Source organism: Candoia aspera, chromosome 2, assembly GCF_035149785.1.
Source record: "Candoia aspera isolate rCanAsp1 chromosome 2, rCanAsp1.hap2, whole genome shotgun sequence".
In the NCBI taxonomy this organism is placed as follows: Eukaryota; Metazoa; Chordata; class Lepidosauria; order Squamata; family Boidae; genus Candoia; species Candoia aspera.
In genome coordinates this window covers 133,456,098-133,475,904 of record NC_086154.1, presented here as the reverse complement: position 1 = coordinate 133,475,904, position 19,807 = coordinate 133,456,098, and the positions used below count along the sequence as shown (strand labels likewise).

Here is a 19,807-nt window from a genome sequence, read left to right as displayed (position 1 = left end):
AGGCATTATTTCTGCTACACATTAAAGAGCAGAATTCAGGGGCAACATTTGGAGTGATTCTGGAGGCTGCATTTCATTCAGAGCCTCAGACTCGTGTGCTTATTTTTTAGTGGCTGCTGACCTCACATCAACACCACTATCTTTTCAATCGAAACACGTCCTTGGACAAGCGGCAATATGTTTTATTGTAACTTTTGGGGAACACCCCTTTTATTAGGTAACTGCAGCATCCTGAGTAGTAACTGCAGTGGCCACGTAGTAAATCACCCCACGGAGCTGGCTGCAGCCAGCGCCTTTCCCAGAGGCCAGAGCCAGGCCCTGACAGAAGTCAACAGGAATTTCCACAGGCTGTGGTTTGGACTCAAAGAAGGAGATGTTTTGGCACTCAAATGCATGCACTCGTATATCAGGCTAATTGCAAACACATACACACGCACACAGTGCGAACCACATATATTATTATAGTCCATGCTGTTCCCACACTTGCTGAACAGTGAACACTTCTTGGCATGTGCCTGTAACCCCTAAGACAGCCAGTCCAGTTGCAGTGCTGTAGCCAAACTGAAACATATATTCTGAGCGACAGGCTTATCTATACAGGGTGTGTCTTTTCCTTTTCCAGCATTTACCTGCAGTGGCATCTCATCAACTGTCCTAATGTTATTCTAGAAACAGGTTGCAGACCTTTTTATCACCTTCTGCTCAAGACTTCACTTAACTCAGTCATTTTCAAACTAAGGACTTTTCCCTGCTTGCATCTCACCACAGTACAGAGGCCCCTGTTTGTGAGACAAGCTGAATTCACCCTCAGCTGCCCTTTTATTCTGACACCATCCCAGGGTAGCTTCAAGTCTGCAGAATCGCTTAGGCTTTGTCACCCATTCCCCTGAAGGGAACTCTGGGGATGGCAGTGACTTGAAATAGAGGCAGAATAAAGATGAAAGAGGAAGGCAAATGCCTGCCACGTTTCTGGTGACCTAAGGGCAGGTGAACAGCACTTCAACTCAACAGCCAGGGGGGTCTCGAAAAATGCTTTCCTCATGGGTACAACTGCAGAGTAAGTTCCTCTACACTGCAAAGGATACTGTAAGCATCCTAGGATGGCTTCAAAGTCCTGGCAGGCCAGAAGCCCTCTAGTACACAGGAAATTTAGATTTTGATCCAGCTTAGTTTTGGGAGTTTAAGAGTGTAGATACTGCATTCTTTTTTTCCAGTCCCTGGTTCTCCAGGTAACATGTGCTCTACCTTCATGGAAGCTGGTTTGTTTATCCTTCCACATCAGAGTCCAGCTTTGGAAAATGTACTTTCCAATCCCATAAATTCAGCTAGTCAGTAGTTTAACTTCATGGATAGAAGGTTTTAAAATTAACATCTTTGGATGTGAGGGCAATCTGGCTGCGACGTTTGTCACCCCATTGATCGCCAGGGTTGATTCGGCTGATCTGGCTGGCTAGGCGGGTGTTCCTCCCTCACTGCTCCATGTGCGTCCCTCCCAAAGCTGCGTGCTCGGTGGAAGAGGATGACCATCCCAGACAGAAGGAGTGTACCGATCTTTGGTCAAGGGTATAGGATAGCTGTGCTCCACGATAGAACCTTCAAACATCTTCTCTTTTTTTGTTTTTTGGATTCTAACTGAATTGATTTCCTAAAATCAAACTGTATTTTTACTGATTGCATTAATGTTACTGTGGATTTGAATCTCAGGGTTGATTGTGTGGTTACAGTGCTCTACTGTGCTATACATTATGAATGAGTAGAGGCATTGATGTGATTTGTAGATTTTTTAAAAATCATTATTTCTTACCAAGAAATTAACATTGGCCTAAGTGAGGAAGACAGTAAAAATCTGTTCTGGCCTATGGACTCTGTTATCTTTAATCAAATACAAGAAGATATGGGCTCGGGGTGGGGAACTCACGTTTACCAAGGGGAAGCACATAACATACCTGCAAATTGACAAAAAGAAATAGACATTGGACAATGAATGAATCTGGTTTCCCAAATAAATCTAAAGATCACCTTTCCCTCCATTAACTATGCCACATGGTTTTACAAATATAGATCAGTAAAAGAGCAAAATAATAAATTAACCTTGCAATACAGCACTCCAGTTTCAATTTTGCCAGTAGGTTGTGCTATTCCCAACAACTGCAACTCTTGCAAAGCTACTGCCAATTTTTGCCCCTAAATGACAGTCTATTTCTTCTACCAAACAGCAAACACTCTCCAACTAAAGTTTTCATGCCCCAAGTCCTTCTATACCAGAAGTACTGAGGTTCTGGAACCATGCTGGTTTTCACATGTCTCCCTTCCTTGTCTCTAGCTTGTAAAGAATCTAGCCCTGATACAGAATTTTTGCCACTTTGGTTCTGTTTGTTTCTTCTTGCAGTGACAGAACAGGATCAGGCCTATTTCTACCCATTAATTCATAGATGGCAGTTTGCAAGAAACTGAGATATAACCCAGCAAACAGTCAAGGGAAGACAAAAGTGTATCTCTTTGAGGAATTCTTCCGCGCCACTCACCATCCATTGGAAGCAAGTCTTCACTTGCAGCCAATCGTACTGAGATAAACCAGAGGACGAGGCACCTTTCCAGGGCAGGGCAAGGGGTCCACAGAAGGCAGGTCAGCAGCCCAAAGCTCTTCTTCTGACCTCGATGGCTGATGTTGCAGCTGGCACTTGTCACATGGCTGGCTGGAGCAGCGTGTAAGGGGTTAGGCCTTCCCCATTCATTTGCAGACACTAACCCACTCTGTGGAAGGGCACTCCTCACACTGCACATGGCAGCACCAATGGAAACGACACTGGCAACGCTGAGCTCGCACCTCCTGCAGCATGTTGTGGCCCCGCCCACAGCACAGGCTGCTACAGCCATCTGGCCGCGGGCTGCTTTTGATGCAAGGACGACCGTGGGTGCCTGAGGAACCTAGGCTCAGGTCAGGCTCACAGAAATCAGGGGAGGGTTCATAGAAGACGAGGTGCTTGGCCAGGTGGGAGCTGTGGAGTCGCGGCCGGAAGGCTCCCGAGTTGCTGTTGTCTGGCCGCAAGAGTATGGCATGGTCCATTCGGTCCCGTAAGTTGGAACCGACATGGTGGAAATCAGGGGCTGCTAACCAGCACGTCCGGAATTGGCAGCTCCCTGAAGGGCCATGACATTTGCACCTGCGCTTGCCCAGCTCTGACACCACCTGCCGAGGGAGACCAGAAGGAAGGATGAGCTGTAGAAAAAGGTCGGCATCCCCTCCTCCTTTCAATCCCACCAAGGAGTTGGACCGTGAAGTGAAATGCACAGTGCTGCTGGAAAGGGATGAGAGGTGCTCACCGAAACTTACCTCTTTTCTTCAAAGAATTCAGTCAGCATATATTTGATGACTTATATTTTATCAAGCCAATCCATCTTTAAGCCACACACTTACATAAGGCTAAGAAAGCAGTAGCCAAGTAAGTTGGAAGTTTTATCCCAGCTTTCTTCAGTCTATGGAGCAGGCCTTTTTTCAGTCTGGAATCTCCCACAGTTCCCCCACCTTTCCAGTTGAGCTTCCAATATCAAAGTGTATACTTAAAGAAGGATCTCTTTAAGCTGGGTAAATGGTCAGCCAAACAGCAAATGGAATTCAACTTAAGTGAGTGTTAAGTGATCCATGTTGGAACAAAAACCCCTAATTTCACATTTATGCTGATGGGCTTTGAGCTGTCTATAACCAACCAGGAAAATGAACTTGGGGATGTAATAGGTAGCTCAGTGAAGGTGTTGACTACTCAATGTAGAAAGGGCAGATTTCATGCAAGGAATTATTAGAAAAGAGACAGAATTTTTTTTTAAAAAGTCAACCCTGTGATAGCCTTATATAGATGTACTGTATGGTACATACACATCTGGAGTGTGGTATGTATAGTTCTTTGTTGCCACATTTGGGGAGGAAAATTGAACAGAGCTGGAAAAAGTACATAAGAGGAGGACCTAAATGATCAGAGGAATCAGTTCAAACATCTTCCCCACAAGGAAAGAAAACCTAGTCTTTTCCAAACTCTAGCTTTGAAAAAAGGCAACAGAAAAGGAATATAACTGAGATGAATAAAAACATGCATGGCATGATGAAAATGGACAGGGGGAAGTTCTTCACCCTGTCTCAAAATGCTACAACCAGACTCATCCTATAATGTTGATAAGAAGATTTAAAACAGACATCAGAAAGCACTTCTTCACGTAATGAACCTGAGTAATTCATTGCCACAAGACATGGTAATGACCACTTAACTCTGGTGACTTGTAAAGGGTACTGGATAAATTCATGGAGGACAGGTCTCCCCATGGCTATTGCTCTTGGAGATCCAACATTTCCTCTGCAGCATGACTCCAAAGACCAGTTACAGGGAAACAATGGCAGGAGAGGGGCATGTCTCTACCTCCTGCTGGAGAGTACCCCCAGAGGCATGTCCCTATATGCACCCTCCAAAATCATGGTATTTCAGTTTAGTTCATTCTAAAACCTGTTTTATCTCTGTGCCAAGCTCTATCTATTATGGCCCCTAGTACTTATAAAGCATCTATAAAAAGTCAGAACAAATCTGGGAAGTATTCTACAGTAGAAAATATTCTCAAATAGGCTTCATATAAACCCACATTCATGGTTTTAGAAAATAATTGGTTTTCCAGTTTTCTTGCTTGAATTTTTAGAATGTCCCAATTTTGGATGATGATGTATTTAGACAACTTTTTAAGCAGGACTTCAAACTTGTTCCCAAATTTCTTATTACCAAGAGTGTCATTGTCTGAATCAATACGAGCACAGTTCACTCTTACACATGAGAAAGTTTCATTTAGAGGAGCCAAGCAATTGTATTTCTGTTGGATCAGTTGTTCCAAGCATACTGACAGATTAAGAGAAGCAAGCTTCACCAGAGGTTCATGCAAAGGAAGAAAATCCTAATGCATCTCTATATTGGGAATAAAGAACAGAAATAATTCTGCTGGCTCTCTACATCTAATGTAGAGATATAGTAGAATTATTGAATGGAAACAAGCATAATTAAAATGGTAAATCATGCAGAAACACAGCAGGCACCCTCCTCTGAGAGTAGGTTGTTTGAATGCATTTCTCTTGCACACCACAGTGTCTCAATACACTGTTTGGGAAAAGGGGTGTAAGAACTGAATTTGGCTGAGCCATGTTTACTATTATCAACTTGTATGTTCTCAAATTTGTCTCCACAGCCGTGACAGCTAAACATTAGCAATAAACATTTAAAACATTAATCCTGAGAATATCAAATACTCTTCCAGCTATCAGAGTATGCACATTAACTGTTACTGTGACAGTATTATTATTATAATGCAACTGTGACAGAATCCTACGAATATGATTTGTTTCCTTGATCATTCTTTGCTGAGCTTTCATTATGCCACATATTACTGATAGCACCTCCATCCTCCAAAACCCTGCCCCAGATTCACCCCTTACCTTTCTGCCTACACGATGACTGTGTAGCTGCATCCGTGCATGGGCATCACGGGGTTTTCTTCGTGGGTCCAAAAAATGCCGGGCAAATCTCTGGGCATACTCAAAATCTGCACTGCAGCCTCCCCATTCCCAGGTGTCCTGTGGGCTAGGCTCTCCCCACAACGAGGATGGCATAGGGGGCAAGCTCTTGCCCCGGCTTAGAGATTGCAGCTGGCTGAGTTTCAGCTTCTGGTTCTCCGTGCCTTGTCTGGCACAGCCACAGCTCTGTAGCTCCCCAAGACTACATGCAGTTGCTACTGCATGGGTCACACCAGCTGCCAGCAAGGAGAAGACAAAGGCGCTTTCCCGGAAGCCTAGGAAGAAGACACAGTGATGGGTAGAAAGTTTGCTAGAGGCTCAAGCCAAGAAGCCTTTGTATAAAGAAACACGTGTTCAAGGAGATGCTGAGCCTTGGACATTTAGGTACAAGATCACTGGGCTCAATATCTCCCTTAATCCCACTACAATCCCTTGAGTTTTCTGAAATTAGGACTACTCTGTCTACTCATCATCCTCATACCTCAATCCTGACCTGAGATAATCCTGACTTGGAGATGAGGAGAGCTGGATTCTCATCCTGCCATCACATTAGGCATTTGTGCAATTGTAGTAGCTAATAATTCAAGCTGAAATAAAGCTGTGGGTGGTCCTTGAAAATCTACCCTAAAACGATTTATCTTCATAGCATGGATGAATTATCACAGCTTGCTTCCCTAAAGAACTTCTGGATCTTCCTGCCTCACTAATGCACTAATCCCAGGTTTCCCTTGGGAGAAACAATTACTACTAAATTAATTCACAGCCTAAATATGCCCTTATACACAGCCTTCTGCAAGCTGATGCCTCCAGATACGTTGGACTTCAAGTCTTTGTAAAATCACACACATACAACTGTTGGGCGGGTTGAGAGTTATGGAATTGCAATTCAACACATCTGGAGAGCATCAGGGTGAGAAACATGGGCATTCGTACTCATACTCATTGTGTTGAATTCAGTAGGACTGGTAAGCATTGCAGGTGCCTGGAGCTGGTATTTTACTTCTTGATTGCGTAATTTCTAAATTGATACAGACTTGCTTTATAATGTAGATTAGCCTTCTGCCTCACCATGATACCATCTAGTCCCCGGTACCTATGAGGTATTTCCTCCTTGATCCATACTTCCCATCATTAGTCGGTCTGATGCTTCTCCTATCCCTGAGAACTCAGATGAGCCCCACCAAACTCATGACGCATCAAGCAGCAGCTGACACATCAAGCAGCGGCTCAACCCAGGTGCTTGGGTTGGAGCCTGCTCCAGCTCTTGCCTGCCCAGAGGCCTTGCTTTGAACTTGGGTTTAAATTTAGAACTGGCTCCTTCAAAGCTCAATTAATGAAAGAGATCCAAAGGACAAAAGAAGAGAGCTGCCTGCCAATTTGCCTCTGGAGTCAGGTGTTGGCCACTCTAATACAACCAAGGCAAGAGGCCTGGGCGAGGCAGCACCTGGAAAGAAAGGCAGGGCCATAAAGAAGGGCAGCCATGAGCAGGCAGGCTTAGCAAAATGCTCTCAGCTGCTCCCTCCACCTGGGAGACTCCTCTCACTGCCATGCCATCCATAGAACAGGCAAAGGAGAGGCATCAGAATCAGTGCTATTCACTCTGCCAGTAGTCAGTCCAGCTAGGTAGGAAAGGGAGCAGAAGCAAAGGGCTGCTGCTGCTGCCTTTGACATTCAAGTCAGGAATCCATCATCAGGAGGTGTCTTTTCCAACCCGTTTGGTCAAGGGAATCTTCCACAAATTATCCCTTTTCTGAAGATTGTGCCCAACCAGTTACTCTCAGGTTTGCCTGTCCCTTAAAAGGTTGGGCAAACCTTGGCCCTCCAAATGTTGCTAAACTTCAACTCCCAGCATTCCTGCCAGTCTAGCTAATGGGGAGGGATGCTGGGAGCTGGAGTTCAGCAACTTCTCAAGGGCCAAGGATCCCCCCTCTGCAGCCCAGGTATGGGAACAGAGGAAGAAGCTGGAGCACAGTCTGCCTTTGAATAGAAATAGCTGGAGAACAGCTGGATGCCGATGAGAGTGAAGCCCAGTAGGGTCATGGATCCCTACTGATGCAAGGAGAAGGAACAGCTGGCAGTGGCTGCTGTGCCTTCTTGATAGGAGATAGCAACAAGCCATCTTGAGATGGGGCAAAGATGCTGATTGTTGACAGCAGCCCTAGAGGAATTAAGTCCTACCCCTACCATCTTTACCTGCTCTTCTTCCTGGTACAACTCATGCTACTTTCAATCTGAAAATAATTGGCTGGATAGGAATATATAATGAAGGGAGAATTCATATCAGATAGCTTAGAGCAGCATTCCCAACCTGGTGCTTTTCAGCTGTATTAGACCTAAATTCTCATAACTCATACCCAGGCCTCAAAGAACCTTGGCTTCTAGCCCACAGACTTCAGTCAGTTTGTGGCACAAGGATGCACACTTAAGTTTGTCTACTGTCCTCCTTTATCTCAGTGTTTCCCAGACTTTGGATAACTGGAGTACTCTTTTTTTGGTTCCAGCATTCCAGATGGATAAATAGTTAAATCAGGAGTGGCAACTCAAGGCCCAGCTGACCATATCCAGTTTTCAACTTCCAGAGAACATCTAAGCTGTGTTGACAAATCAACAGTTTTCAGGAGCACAATTTCCCCAGGCTTTTTGTGGGGAGGGCAAAATCAGAAGCAAAATTGATGCCCTAAGCCCACTAAGGCACCTGATTTGCTCTGCACCCTTACTCTCAGCCATAAAACAAAACAAAACAAGGGCAAAACATTTGGCTCCCCCCACTCCAGTGGTTGGCAACCCCAAGCTGCAGCCCTGGAAGGACCCCCCACCAATTTTTTTAAGTGCTACCCCTAATCCCAAAATACAGGGAAGCTGTTTGAAGGGGCCATTAATAGAGTTGGCATCAGTGCAGAGATGCAGCAAGCCTCTGTGAAGGGGTAAGTCTTACTACAGAGTCGTTCTTTGGACCCTGCAGCCCTTCTTCAGTCTCACTGTTTCTGTGACTTACCAGGGCACAGAAAGTCCTTTGCCTTCAATTCCGTGTTCTCTTTTTGCAGCAAGGTATTACCCTGCCCAACTCAGTGTTTTGCATGCAATACTATAGTAGCATTTTAAAAGTAACCCAGGACAGGTGATTAAAAACTAATGCTTTTAAATTAAGAGGATACATTTATGATTCTTTTTCTCACAATACTTTCTAGGCATGGAAGCTCATGAGCCACATCACTTTCTCTCGCCCCCCCTTTTAAATTTCCGATGACCTGCAACAAATCTTCATGGAACAAATCAAAAGTTGTAAGCAATTTGTATCTGAGCACTTTAAGGAGCCATTTGAGCAAAGAAAGGGCTTTACCCCAAGAGGCTTACTAGCTAAATTTAGACAAGCTAGACCTGAATCAAAATACAGGTAGTCCTCACTTAACAGCCATTCATTTAGTGATGGTTCAGACTTACAATGGTGCTGGAAAAAATGACTGGCAACTGGTCCTCACACTAACAACCATTCCGGTGTCCCTGCAGTCACATGATCATGATTTGGGGGCTTGGCAACTAGTTTGCATTTATGACCATTGCAGTGTCCTGCAGTCAGATGATCACTATTTTCGACCTCCTCAGCTGGCTTCTGGCAAGCAAAATCAATGGGGAACTGCGGTCGCTTAATGACTACATGATTCGCTTAACAACCGCAGTGATTCACTTAATGACTGCCACAAAAAGGTCATAAAATTGGGTCAGATTTGCTTAATAACTGCTTTGCTTAACAACCAAAATTCTGGTCCCAATTGTGATCATTAAGTGAGGACTACCTGTACTGCAGATTCCTTTTCTACGTGCAAAGATCCACAGGCATGGTCTTCCCATACCTTCCTTCAGGATGCTTGCATTTACATTTTTAATATAGTTCTATTCATGTCAAGTTGCCCAAGTATGCTGACACTCCTCGTTTCTCAGTAATCCCATGTTACTTCATTTCTGTGGGCATTGGGTCGGTGAAGGGTGGGAAGGAGGGGACAGAGGGGGCACCATGGACAGTGAGAGGTGAAACAACTCCTAATTTCATTGCCCACCAACCCCAATGAAAGGGGAGGAAAGCCTCAGCCCCAAGCCCAGCACTTTCTCCCATGTAATCCTCTTCACCTCTCTTCAGCATGGCGCTGTTAAGAAGCACAGTGCCCCCACTGCTCAGGTCCGAACAATCCCAGCGTCTCTCTTGCAGCTGGTGCTGGCACTCATGGAGGGCCAGGTGGATGCCCTGTAAGGCTGAAGCCATAGCTTCTGGGCTGCGTACACAGAGTCCAAACTGGCGCCGGGTCAGCCAGGGCAGGGTCATGCACATGGCGTTGGAATTCATAACAGATTCGGCCAGCACCTTGGGCCGCAAGGAACCATGGCCCAGCATCCTAAGAGGGGAAGAAAAAGAAAAATGGAATCTTGACTTGGGAGGAAAGAAATGAGACGGAAAGAGAAAATGGGCAGTAAGCACCTTATTGCCTGATCCTGGAGCAAGAACGAACAGTAGGAGAGAGAAAGAGAGAGAATAGGCTCTACTTTGCATCCCCTTAATTGTAGCATCAACATGCCCTGGTAATCGTTTTTTATCCCCTGTCCTCCCAGGGTTGCCTTGGCCTCATCCTCAGCACAGAGCTAAGGTCATCTTCAGCTGGTCTAGTTTCAGAGTAGTGTTTTCCCTCTTCTCCTGAAACCCTTTTGGCCACTGATACAGTCTAGCATGATTCATCACTAGTGTGGTTGTGGATGCAGACAGTGGTGGGATCTGCTGAGGTCCTATCAACCAGTTTAGGTTGCTGCTGTCACACCCTGAGTTGCTGAAAACTACCCTCAGTACGGTAGCCTGGGTTAGGTTGTAGGAAAGACCAAAGACCTGGCCTCCACCATCTAGACCCATGTTTTTCAGCCTTGGCAACTCTAAGATGGGTGGACTTCAACTCCCAGAATTCCTCAGCCAGAATCCTGGGGTTGAAGTCTACACATCTTAAAGTTGCCAAGGTTGAAAATCACTGATCTAGACACCTGGCTGCTCACATAAGGCTTGACCAGCACTTTCCAAAAATCTAGCCAGCACCCTCTTATGTACGCTCCTTGTAAGTAGGGCTCTAGCACTCTTTTGAAAGACCTGTTTTTTAAACATGGGTTTAGCCCCGTTTTGGAGCAGCTCTAGATCTGTTTAAAAATTAGGACTAATGCTCTTAAGTGATACACTGTGAAAAAGAAGCAGGGTTCTGCTAGCTGCGTGTTACTGCTTCTGTCACATTACAGATTTTTTTCATGCTTCTGCCAACAAGGGGTTTCATATGGCTGTTCTTATTACTATTTTAGTTACTTGAAGCTTGGAATGGCACAATTTCGCCTGCTCTGCTCTGCTCTGATATCATGGCTGTTCATGACCTACCTCCAGGTGCTGCCAGCCATGGGAACAAAACTGGATGAGCTACCAGCACTGGAATTCCATTGCAGCTCTAGTGGAGGATGGAGGTAGCTCATCATCAATTGCCCCCCGCTTTGCCCTTCCACTGCTCCATGGACACGTGTTTAGCTCTCTTTCAGAAGAGTGCTAGACCCATGTTCAGAATTAGCCCACCAGATCGGAGGCTGTGCACTTGTGATCTGACATCCACCTGACAATCTGACAGGTGGACAATTGCACTCTCCCAGACACTCAGCCAACTACTATGTCCCGTCCCATACAAGGGAATGCGATTGGTATTTGTTGTCCTGCCAGCAAGTGATGCTTGGTGGGAGCTGAAACAAAGCTGGAGGACTCCACCGATCCCATTCCTTAACTTCTCCTACATTAAAACTGTAAGGACAGTACCAATTGCCATCCTTGTTACTGAGATAGAATAGGGTTCAGCAATTTGGGCAGGTACAGTCTGCTGGCATACTTTTCTACCAGAGCACTAACTGGTGAATCGTACTTCAATATGGTCATTTGGCTGTGTCCAGGGTCTCCAGTTAAGGGCCAGTCACTGGCTGAGTAAAATCATTCCTAACCATCAGACCAGGGAACGCATCAGAATCGTAGCGATCAGCGGCAATAGCCCAAAGAGCTGGTAACAGCAGCTTATTGTGCTACTCTTTTTTATTAGAGGATGTTTAAATGTATTATAAATAGTCTATCCCAGCAGGAAATGGTAGTGGCTCTCTGGTTTAAATACCAAGCAAGAGGGAGAGGCTTGTGAATCAAGGGAAGGTTCGTGCGTAAAGTTTGTAACATGCCACCCAGAATGATGGAGCAACACCATTTCAGCCTCTTTTCCCACGCACCAGAGTTCTTTCTTCTCCACATATTTTCACCAAATCTAGACAGGAGGTATATACTCCACTTCCAGGTGAGAATTGAAGAATGAGGTTGAATTCTTCTGAAACTCCAGAGTCTGCTGGAGTTGGGCGGTCAATAAATTTAAATGAATGAATGACTGTTTTCCTCTCCTCTCTGCCCAGCAGCCATCTCTGTTCCCTGAGACAGAAAGGACCCAGGCATCCTGGCCACCAACCCTGGTTCCACTACGAAGCTTTCTAGATTTCCTTGTATCCTCACAGAGGGGCAGGAGGCAGAAGGAGTGGGGGGGGGAGGAGATAGGGAATGAGAAATCAGAAATCCTGCAATTTAACTTTTACTCCACAGGCCTCGCTCCCTGCGCAGAGCTGGGCTCACTGCATTTTATCAGACACATGTGCCGAGCTGTGCAAAAGCCTTCTGGCCATCTAGCCAGACTCCACCACCTAAGGGAGAGGGCTGCACCTGGGTGGTGGAGTTTGCAGGGGGAAATTCCCTGCCTGGCCCCCCTCTGGCACTAGATAAAAGCAAGGTTGGAGATCAAAAGTATCCCCCTGAGGCTCAGCACCCAAAATGGGGGAGGGAGAGGGGAAGGATGTTCCCATGACAAAGGCAGCACCCCTCCCAGATCTAAAGCAGGGTGTCTCTGCAGCAACAGGAGCAGGAGCAGCCCAGGCAGTGGGAGACACAGAGATATGAATGTGGGAAAAGGGAGTGGAGCCAAGTTTCCTGATGAGAAGAGGCCACCATAGCAACCACCCAATGGAGACAGGACATCCTCATAGCAATTGGATGTACAGCCTTAACAATTCCTCCATGCTCAGTTACTGCCATCACGCACACCCTTCCAGGAAAACATCTCCCATGAACAACAAAGGTTTTCCTGTAAGATGCCTACAGAGGAATTCTCCTGAAGACCAAGCACTGCCTCAGTCCTTCTCACTTGACCAAACCATCCCTCCCAAAAGGAGCTTTTCACTCGGGTCAGGAATACAGACACAGAACATGCCACCTCTGTGATCCTCATTCACACCAGCAGTGCAAGAGAAGCCTGGCTGCAGCATTCAAAAGGCAAGGTTGCATTCCTGGAGAGTAAACTCCATGAAGCAGTGGGATTTACCTTTAAGGAAGCAGACCTGTGCTTGAAGACTGCAATCTTACAGTTCCTCTGCTTGGGGAAAGCAGTTTGAATCCGTTTGAATCCAGTGGAGCTTGCCTCTGAGTGAACAAGCTGCGGACTATGCTGTCACTGGCTCATCATGATCTACTGAGGCCACTCATAAGCAAGAGCTACCTTCCCCAGGGATTCCAGGATCACATGATAAATTATGGGAGTGGTGTGATTGCTTCTATTCTCTCTCTGGGAGAATGGAAAACTTCCACTCCTAGTATTGTGTATTAGGACTGTGCAGTGCACTGGATTGATTCCCAAAAAGGGGCTTTGGAGCTTTCAGTCCTTGCACACATTAACCGAAGCCTACAGAAGGTGAAGCTGCAATGAGCCTGTAAATCTCCAAAGGACAGCAGGGCCTCTTTCTTCTCTGAAGCTGGGGGCATCCTCAAAGCATCTGGGATGGGAAAAGTCCATCAGCTGAGGGCACAGCTTGTGTCCCAAAGCTGCATATGGACCCCCGCAAGCCCTCCAAATGTTTTCCCAAATCCTACTTTTTAATGGGCAGAGGGGGAAAATGGTTGGTTACATATCAACTATATTTAAATTAAAGGAAATTTAATTTTGTCCCAGATCTACCCACTTTTTGGAGTGCAGCCCTTGACATGCCACAGAAAGGCCAAGGGTGACCCCTGAGTCGCTGTACAGCCTGAAACAGCAGAAAGAAATCATGCAAATTCCTCTCTCTCCAATGCCCACTCGTGCAGCCAGGCCAGTAGAGAACCTCCCAGATGCCACCGCACTGAGCCACTTGCCTAGTCAGTCATCTGCAGCAAGCAGATGGTTGGTGCACACGTCGTTGCCTTGTGCCTCTTTCTCCCTGCTAATTTTAAAGCATTCTTTCTCAAACCAATGTCTTCCAAATGTGCAAGGTTTAGGCTGCACTCCTCTCACTTGCAGTCAGCCTGGTCAACAGGCTGGGAAAGGGTATCTTAAACAACGCTTTGTTTTCAAGGTTAGAAAGGCAGCAGAAAGACAAACTCCCATGCCGCACCATTTCCAAACCTCAACATGGTTTAAAACAGGGAATGTCTTGGTGTCTGCTTCACTCTCAGAGGCAGAAGTCCTTGGTCTGCGAGACGGAAGGTGTGGTGCTTGCACCTTGAGTTACTGAGCATTACCTCAGGCCATTGAGCCTTCTAGTGTAGTGTGGTCACCAGGACCAGCATTCCAGGGTCTCAGGCAGGGACCTTCTCCAGTCCCCAGCCTGGCCATCTGCAATATTTAGCTAGACGGGTGTTGGGCCAGCACAATGACTGGGCTTGTCAGGATGAAGGAGTTTGAGTCCCGTACATGGGGGGAGGGGGGAACGAGAGTGAGGAAGGCTCTGCTGATGCTTAAACACAGGCAGAATGGAAAGAGTCACAAAAAAAACCTGCCTTGGTGGTGGAGTACTGCTATCCACAGCCGCCCATTTCAGCTTCGTCCTAATTTTTGGCTTTAGACAGAAGCCAGGGAAAGGACATGTAAATCAGGTGACAGAAATACACCCCCCCCCACACACACACAGTTCTCATACACAAGACTATGACAGCATCTATTTTAGCCAACGTGAAAATCGCCTAACGATGGCTGTAGCATTTCCTTGCTGATAAAGAAGATGACGCAACATGACATCCAACTGCTGCCCTACATTCAGCACCAATGTCAACCATCCTTGGCTCCCGTAGATAATCAGAAACCGCCCCCACCATTCCCCTCTCTTTAGCCACCTTGACTTGAGTAGAGAGGGACATCTATAGCATGGTCAGAGGCTATCACCTCATTCCAGGAGTAATTTTCAGGATCACATTCTGGGAGCCCTGCTTCCTGCATCCCCCAGCTTAAACTCTAAAGAGCTCTCTGGCAGTTGGGAATTGTGCTCATACTTAATCGGGGTGGGTGGGGGGAGGGCAAAGGGGCACAACTGGGCTGAGACTGTAGCTGCAGGAGCTGTTCTCACCCCATTATTGGCTCTCTGTTGGAGAGGGGGAGGGTGAAGTGGGGAAGTGTGCTGAGGGAGACAGCTCTCCTTTGCTACTCCCTGGCCACACGGATCTTGCCCTGACTCCAAAGTTCCTCAAAGTGGCCTCAAAGACCTGCATCCTCTTGGGGCTACCTGTTCCAGGATAAGCCTCTCTGTCCTCCACTCCCAACAGCCATATTACTTACCCTCTCCAAAGGCAGAGGCAAGCAGCCAAAAGGCAAGTATTCACATGGGGGTTCCTTGGGGCCATGCTGAACTCTGCCTGCAGGCGTTGGGTTTGTCCTCTAGTGTGGTTGGATGGTGCCCTCTCCCTCATGTCCCTGCCAGGGAGGGATGTGGGGGAAGAACCTGCAAAAAGGAAAGCTCGTAACCAGGTGGAAAGCAGGTGGCCTGGAGTCAGTGAGTGAGTTCACGTCCAATGTGTTAAACTAGGCCAGTGAGAGACCTGATGGCCACATGCACCCAACACACTAGGCTGGGTTAGTTTTAACTTTCCATATGTTTTCTTGTGGCTTGGCATGTGGTGTGTTGGGTTAGTTCAGTTTACTTTGTGCAAACCAGTAAAAAGTTAATTCAGTTAAGGGTGTAATTGTATATAAATGCAGCTTGTGTAAAGCAATGGAGAATGGGTGAAGTTCATGTCTACAGTCAATCATGAAGCTCACCCCAGTCTACTTTGGAGAGCGTTATGAGGATAAAACAAAGGGAGACCTTCATGGGCACTTCTTTGAACTTCCAGAAAAAGGGGGATATACATGTAGCAATAAAAAATTAACCTTTCCTGACAGTGGCATCCTCATATAGATTATTCTTGGATTATTGGAGTGGGGGACTGTTATATAATTGTATCTGAATATCTTATGGAGGCTTCTTTTCAGGACATTTGCTGTAAATGGCAACTTTTCATAAACATGAAAACAAATAATAAGAGGGCCCTTAAGGAAATAGTTCAGCCTCACCCTCCTGGATTGGATTCCTTCCAGTTCAAGCCAAATCATGGCTTCTACGCAGCTTTCTACAAGCAATAGTGAATCATTATTATTGCTATTATTATTGTTATTGACAGAAGCTCCCTTCCTTCATGCAACTCAAGCCATGTCTGCTTCATAAACTAGACTGGATATAGATTTAGGAGGAAGGAAAAAGAACATGCCAGATAGAGCCCTTCCCAACAGCTGAAAACACAGGACCTTAAGAACCCAAGATCCAGAAGAGCCCAGCCAAGGCCCATCTCAGTCCAGCACTTTGCTTCTCACAACGGCCAACCAGAGGCCACTGAGATGTTCACCAGCAGAAGATGAAGAAGACTTTGGAGGCCTGCTGCCCCCAATCTAACCTTGCACCCCAGAACGATAGCCCTAATGACATGCACACCATGTGTTCCTGAGTCAAGGCTACCGAACTTTTTTCTTGAACGAACTTGGGGTGACAGTCAGAAATTCGGTAGGTACCAATATCCCTACATGGAGGTGCAACAGTGGAGGAAAGTTTTACCGGTTGCATATCTGCCTGTTCAAGCCTTATTACAGACACAGGCGACCTGCCAGAAGAGGAGGAGAGAGGGGGAATGGGAGTGCAACAGTGAACCCAGGCAGGAGCGCTGTCTGATTTCTTCTTTAAGGCTCCCGGGATCGCCGCTTTCCTCCAAGCACCCCGAGACCCCGCAGGGCAGATCTCCCTTCCAGAACCCAGAATGCCACCTTTAACCGAACGGCCCTCGCGCTCGTCTTCCCTTCCTGCTGCAGGGCTGTCCACGCACAAGCGCGCCCCTGCCCCGCCAGGCTTACCGTCGCAGCAGCAGCCAGCAGGACGCCCTCCCCGCTGGCCCGCGCCCGGCCGATCACTTTCTTCTCCTCCTCGTCTACCTGCCCCGTCTCTCGCTCGCTCGCTCGCTCCGCAGCCACTAAAGCCTCGCCTGGGCGAGGTTTTTCCCTCCCCATCCGGGGGCAGCCGAAGCAGGGAAGCAGCTGTTCAATTCCTTCGGGTGCGGTCCCAGCGCAGTGCTCACACCCGCGGGCGGGAACGCTGTCCCGCCGTGGTCCCACGGGCAGCGTCCGGCACTTCTATCCTCCCCACGCACAAAGCCGGGCGCGGAACCCCAGACTTCCTGCCAACGACCTCTCTGCCCCTTGTCCCGAGTCGGGATCCCTTTGAGGTCACTTTCCTCGGATCCATTCGTCCTCATCAGCTCGCCTCCTTCCTCCTTTCCGCGGCGGAGAGCTCTGCGCGCTTCCTCCGCAGGCTTTACCTGGGCTTTCTCGTCCCTCACCTCTCACGTCTCAACTCGCCCGATTACCTTTTACGTTCCGAATCCAAACGCTTCTCCTCGACGCTCTTGCACGCTCATCCTCTTCTTCCCGTCTCCGCTCCCCTTATCCGAAGTTGCTTCGCAGTTCCTCGTGCCTCAGGCGTCGGTCCCAGCCCCGTGCACGCGTGGGTCACCCTGGTTTTCCCCTCCCTCCTGACAGGGGGAGTCGCTCAGAGTCAGAGGAGGAAGGCGAGATCAAAAGGCCATCTAGTCTACCCCCTTCCCCCCCAAAAGCCCCGAGGGAGCCACCACGCCCTCCCCTCAAAGCGGGCCGTTAAGAAAGCGAGGGGGCTTTCCGCCGAAAGAACCCTGTTCGTCCGCAGCGAACAGCTTCGGCGGTGGGTCTCCTTCGAAGGGCAGCCGAGGATGGGCATCGTTCTCGCAGGAATTTTGCCTCTCGCGTCCCGTGGGGGGGGGGGTTCAGGGAAGGTGCTTAACTGCTCCCTCGCTGTCTCATTACACCCACCGTTTGCAGACAGCCTGAAATACAGAAGGGTGATACGACATTCTGAACCGCGGGAGCTCATTGCGTCACAAGCTTCCAATTGCCATCCAGGCCCCCAGGAATATATAGCCAACCTTCCCGGGACACACACATATACAATATATCCTACACATATGCTGTGCTAACTCTGGTTAAAAACCTTCCTTATGAATCCTAGTCATTCCACACCACACGAAAAGCTGTGGATAAAACCTCATAATGAAGTGTATGGGTATAACTGCAGCCCGTCTGCAGTTCCCTAATTACAGTTCCCTGTTACTGTATCGGAGCTGTTTACTGCGGACTGCAGAGCTTCAGCTTTTAAAATGTGTTGAACTTCAGCCAGGTGGAATATGCAACCTTTAGCTTTCCGTAAGAAATGCAATCTTGCAAATAAGTGCTGTCTTTCCAGGGAAAAGGCTAAGAAGGACCTGCTTGTTCCTGAGCATTTTCCTCGTCCTCTGCTGGCAGAAACAATAGCAAAACTTGAAAAGAGCAGTCTCCTCTCTCGCTTTACAAGCAGAGAGGGTCCGGTAACTGCCAAGTCGCTTTTCTCCTTTTGTCATGTTCACTGTTTCAATGTGCACTGTACATCGTAGCGTTTCACATGCCATGGCGCTGACGCGCGTTTCTGTTTGGGAGGGAGCTGCTGTGAAACCTTGTACCTCGTGTTTTAGAATAGGCATTCATTACACCTTTCTGCTTTACAAAAATGTCGAAGCGAAAGTCTTTTTACGTCCTTCCTCTTCCGCACCGCTGGAAATACTACCCGAGTGTCCGAGCACTTAAAAACATCATCCCCGGCGCTCCCAGTGTTATATCCATTGTATAGAATTGCAAGAATTTTACCCAGAGGAACGCGTTTCTCCTCAGGACTATTATGCAGTCGTCAAGATGAAAGGAGGAGCGTTCAGAGGGCGGGGGAAGGGCAGTGGCCTCCTAAATATATATTAACTCGACTGGCACGTGGGCACCGAGACTATAGCTTGCAAGCGAGGAATCGCCTTAGAACAAGTAGGTGCCAGAAATATGGCCTGGCTCCGACAACGTAGAACAGAACAGCTCGCACGTTCAGCGCTGGCGCCTCGGACCGGCGATCCAGCTGCGCGGCCGAGTCCTTGCCTTCTAGAGTGCGGGCGCGACTGGCTTGCAAAGAAAGGTTCCTCGGCTGGTGGTGCCCAGGCATTGCCTGCTTTTGCGCGCTTTTTCGTGCATTTACCCTCGAGCACTGGGTTTAAAAGCGCCGGGCAAGTATTAAGCGACTCCAAGCCAGTATAACCCTTTTACAAAGGCAACGCCGTTTCATCACGGTCAGCTTTGCAGTTGGAGGCTTAAGTGTGCACTGCCAGAAAGTACACGTGCAACGAGAATGTGGAAGTCGAAGCCGATTAATCCCCTTCTTTTCCCCCTCCGGGTATAACCGTCCCACAGCGACTCTCGGGAGCACCATAGATTCCCACACGGCGCAAACTACCGCGTGGTACCGGTGCCCACGGGATGCATCTCTGCGTAACAACTAATTTTAAACCATTGCAGATGACTGAAGCAAGGAAGCCACCACCCCACCTAAGCAGAGGCCAGCTGGCTCAGTTTTACAGCATGAAAAGCGTTGCGCCGCCACCAGCGGGCGGATGCTTTCCGCGTTTGGCAACTTGACTGTTTGCTTTCACCACGGGACACTCTTCAAGTTTCCAGGCCGCTGGAGGCCGGGTGCGCCCCGGCCACTGGAGCTGCTGACCGCCCTCCGCCCTCCCCGTTTTCGCCTCGGTCTCGTGCAGGGCTCAGCCAGGCTCCGTAACAGGAGAGCTGGCGTGGAGGGGAGCCGCCCGCCCAGCCCGCTTCATCTGCAAGACGGGGACTTTCCAGGGCGGGGTCGACTAAGCTACAGGCGTGCTGGTGGGCTTTGCCCGTGCCGGTTCCCCGCAAGCCGGGGCCTTCCCGGATTGAGATTTGAAGCAGGGGCGGAGCGGGATGCTTTAACGGCGCGCGAGCAGTTAGTTGCGATTGCGCCGCTCGCAGCGGTTCCTTCCTCCGTCCTCCCTTTTCCCCA

At 48.1% G+C, this 19,807-nt stretch overlaps 1 protein-coding gene across 1 annotated transcript; it reads right to left on the bottom strand.

Moving 5' to 3' along the window:
* Positions 1–1,857: 1,857 nt before the first annotated feature.
* Positions 1,858–15,396, bottom strand: WNT10B (Wnt family member 10B). The gene is made up of 4 exons (XM_063296575.1): positions 15,151–15,396; positions 9,668–9,930; positions 5,465–5,817; positions 1,858–3,190 (listed from the first exon to the last, which is right to left on the bottom strand). Exons 1-4 carry the CDS (start codon positions 15,279–15,281, stop codon positions 2,732–2,734), a joined length of 1,206 nt encoding a protein of 401 aa, XP_063152645.1. The 5' UTR covers positions 15,282–15,396; the 3' UTR covers positions 1,858–2,731.
* Positions 15,397–19,807: the final 4,411 nt, after the last annotated feature.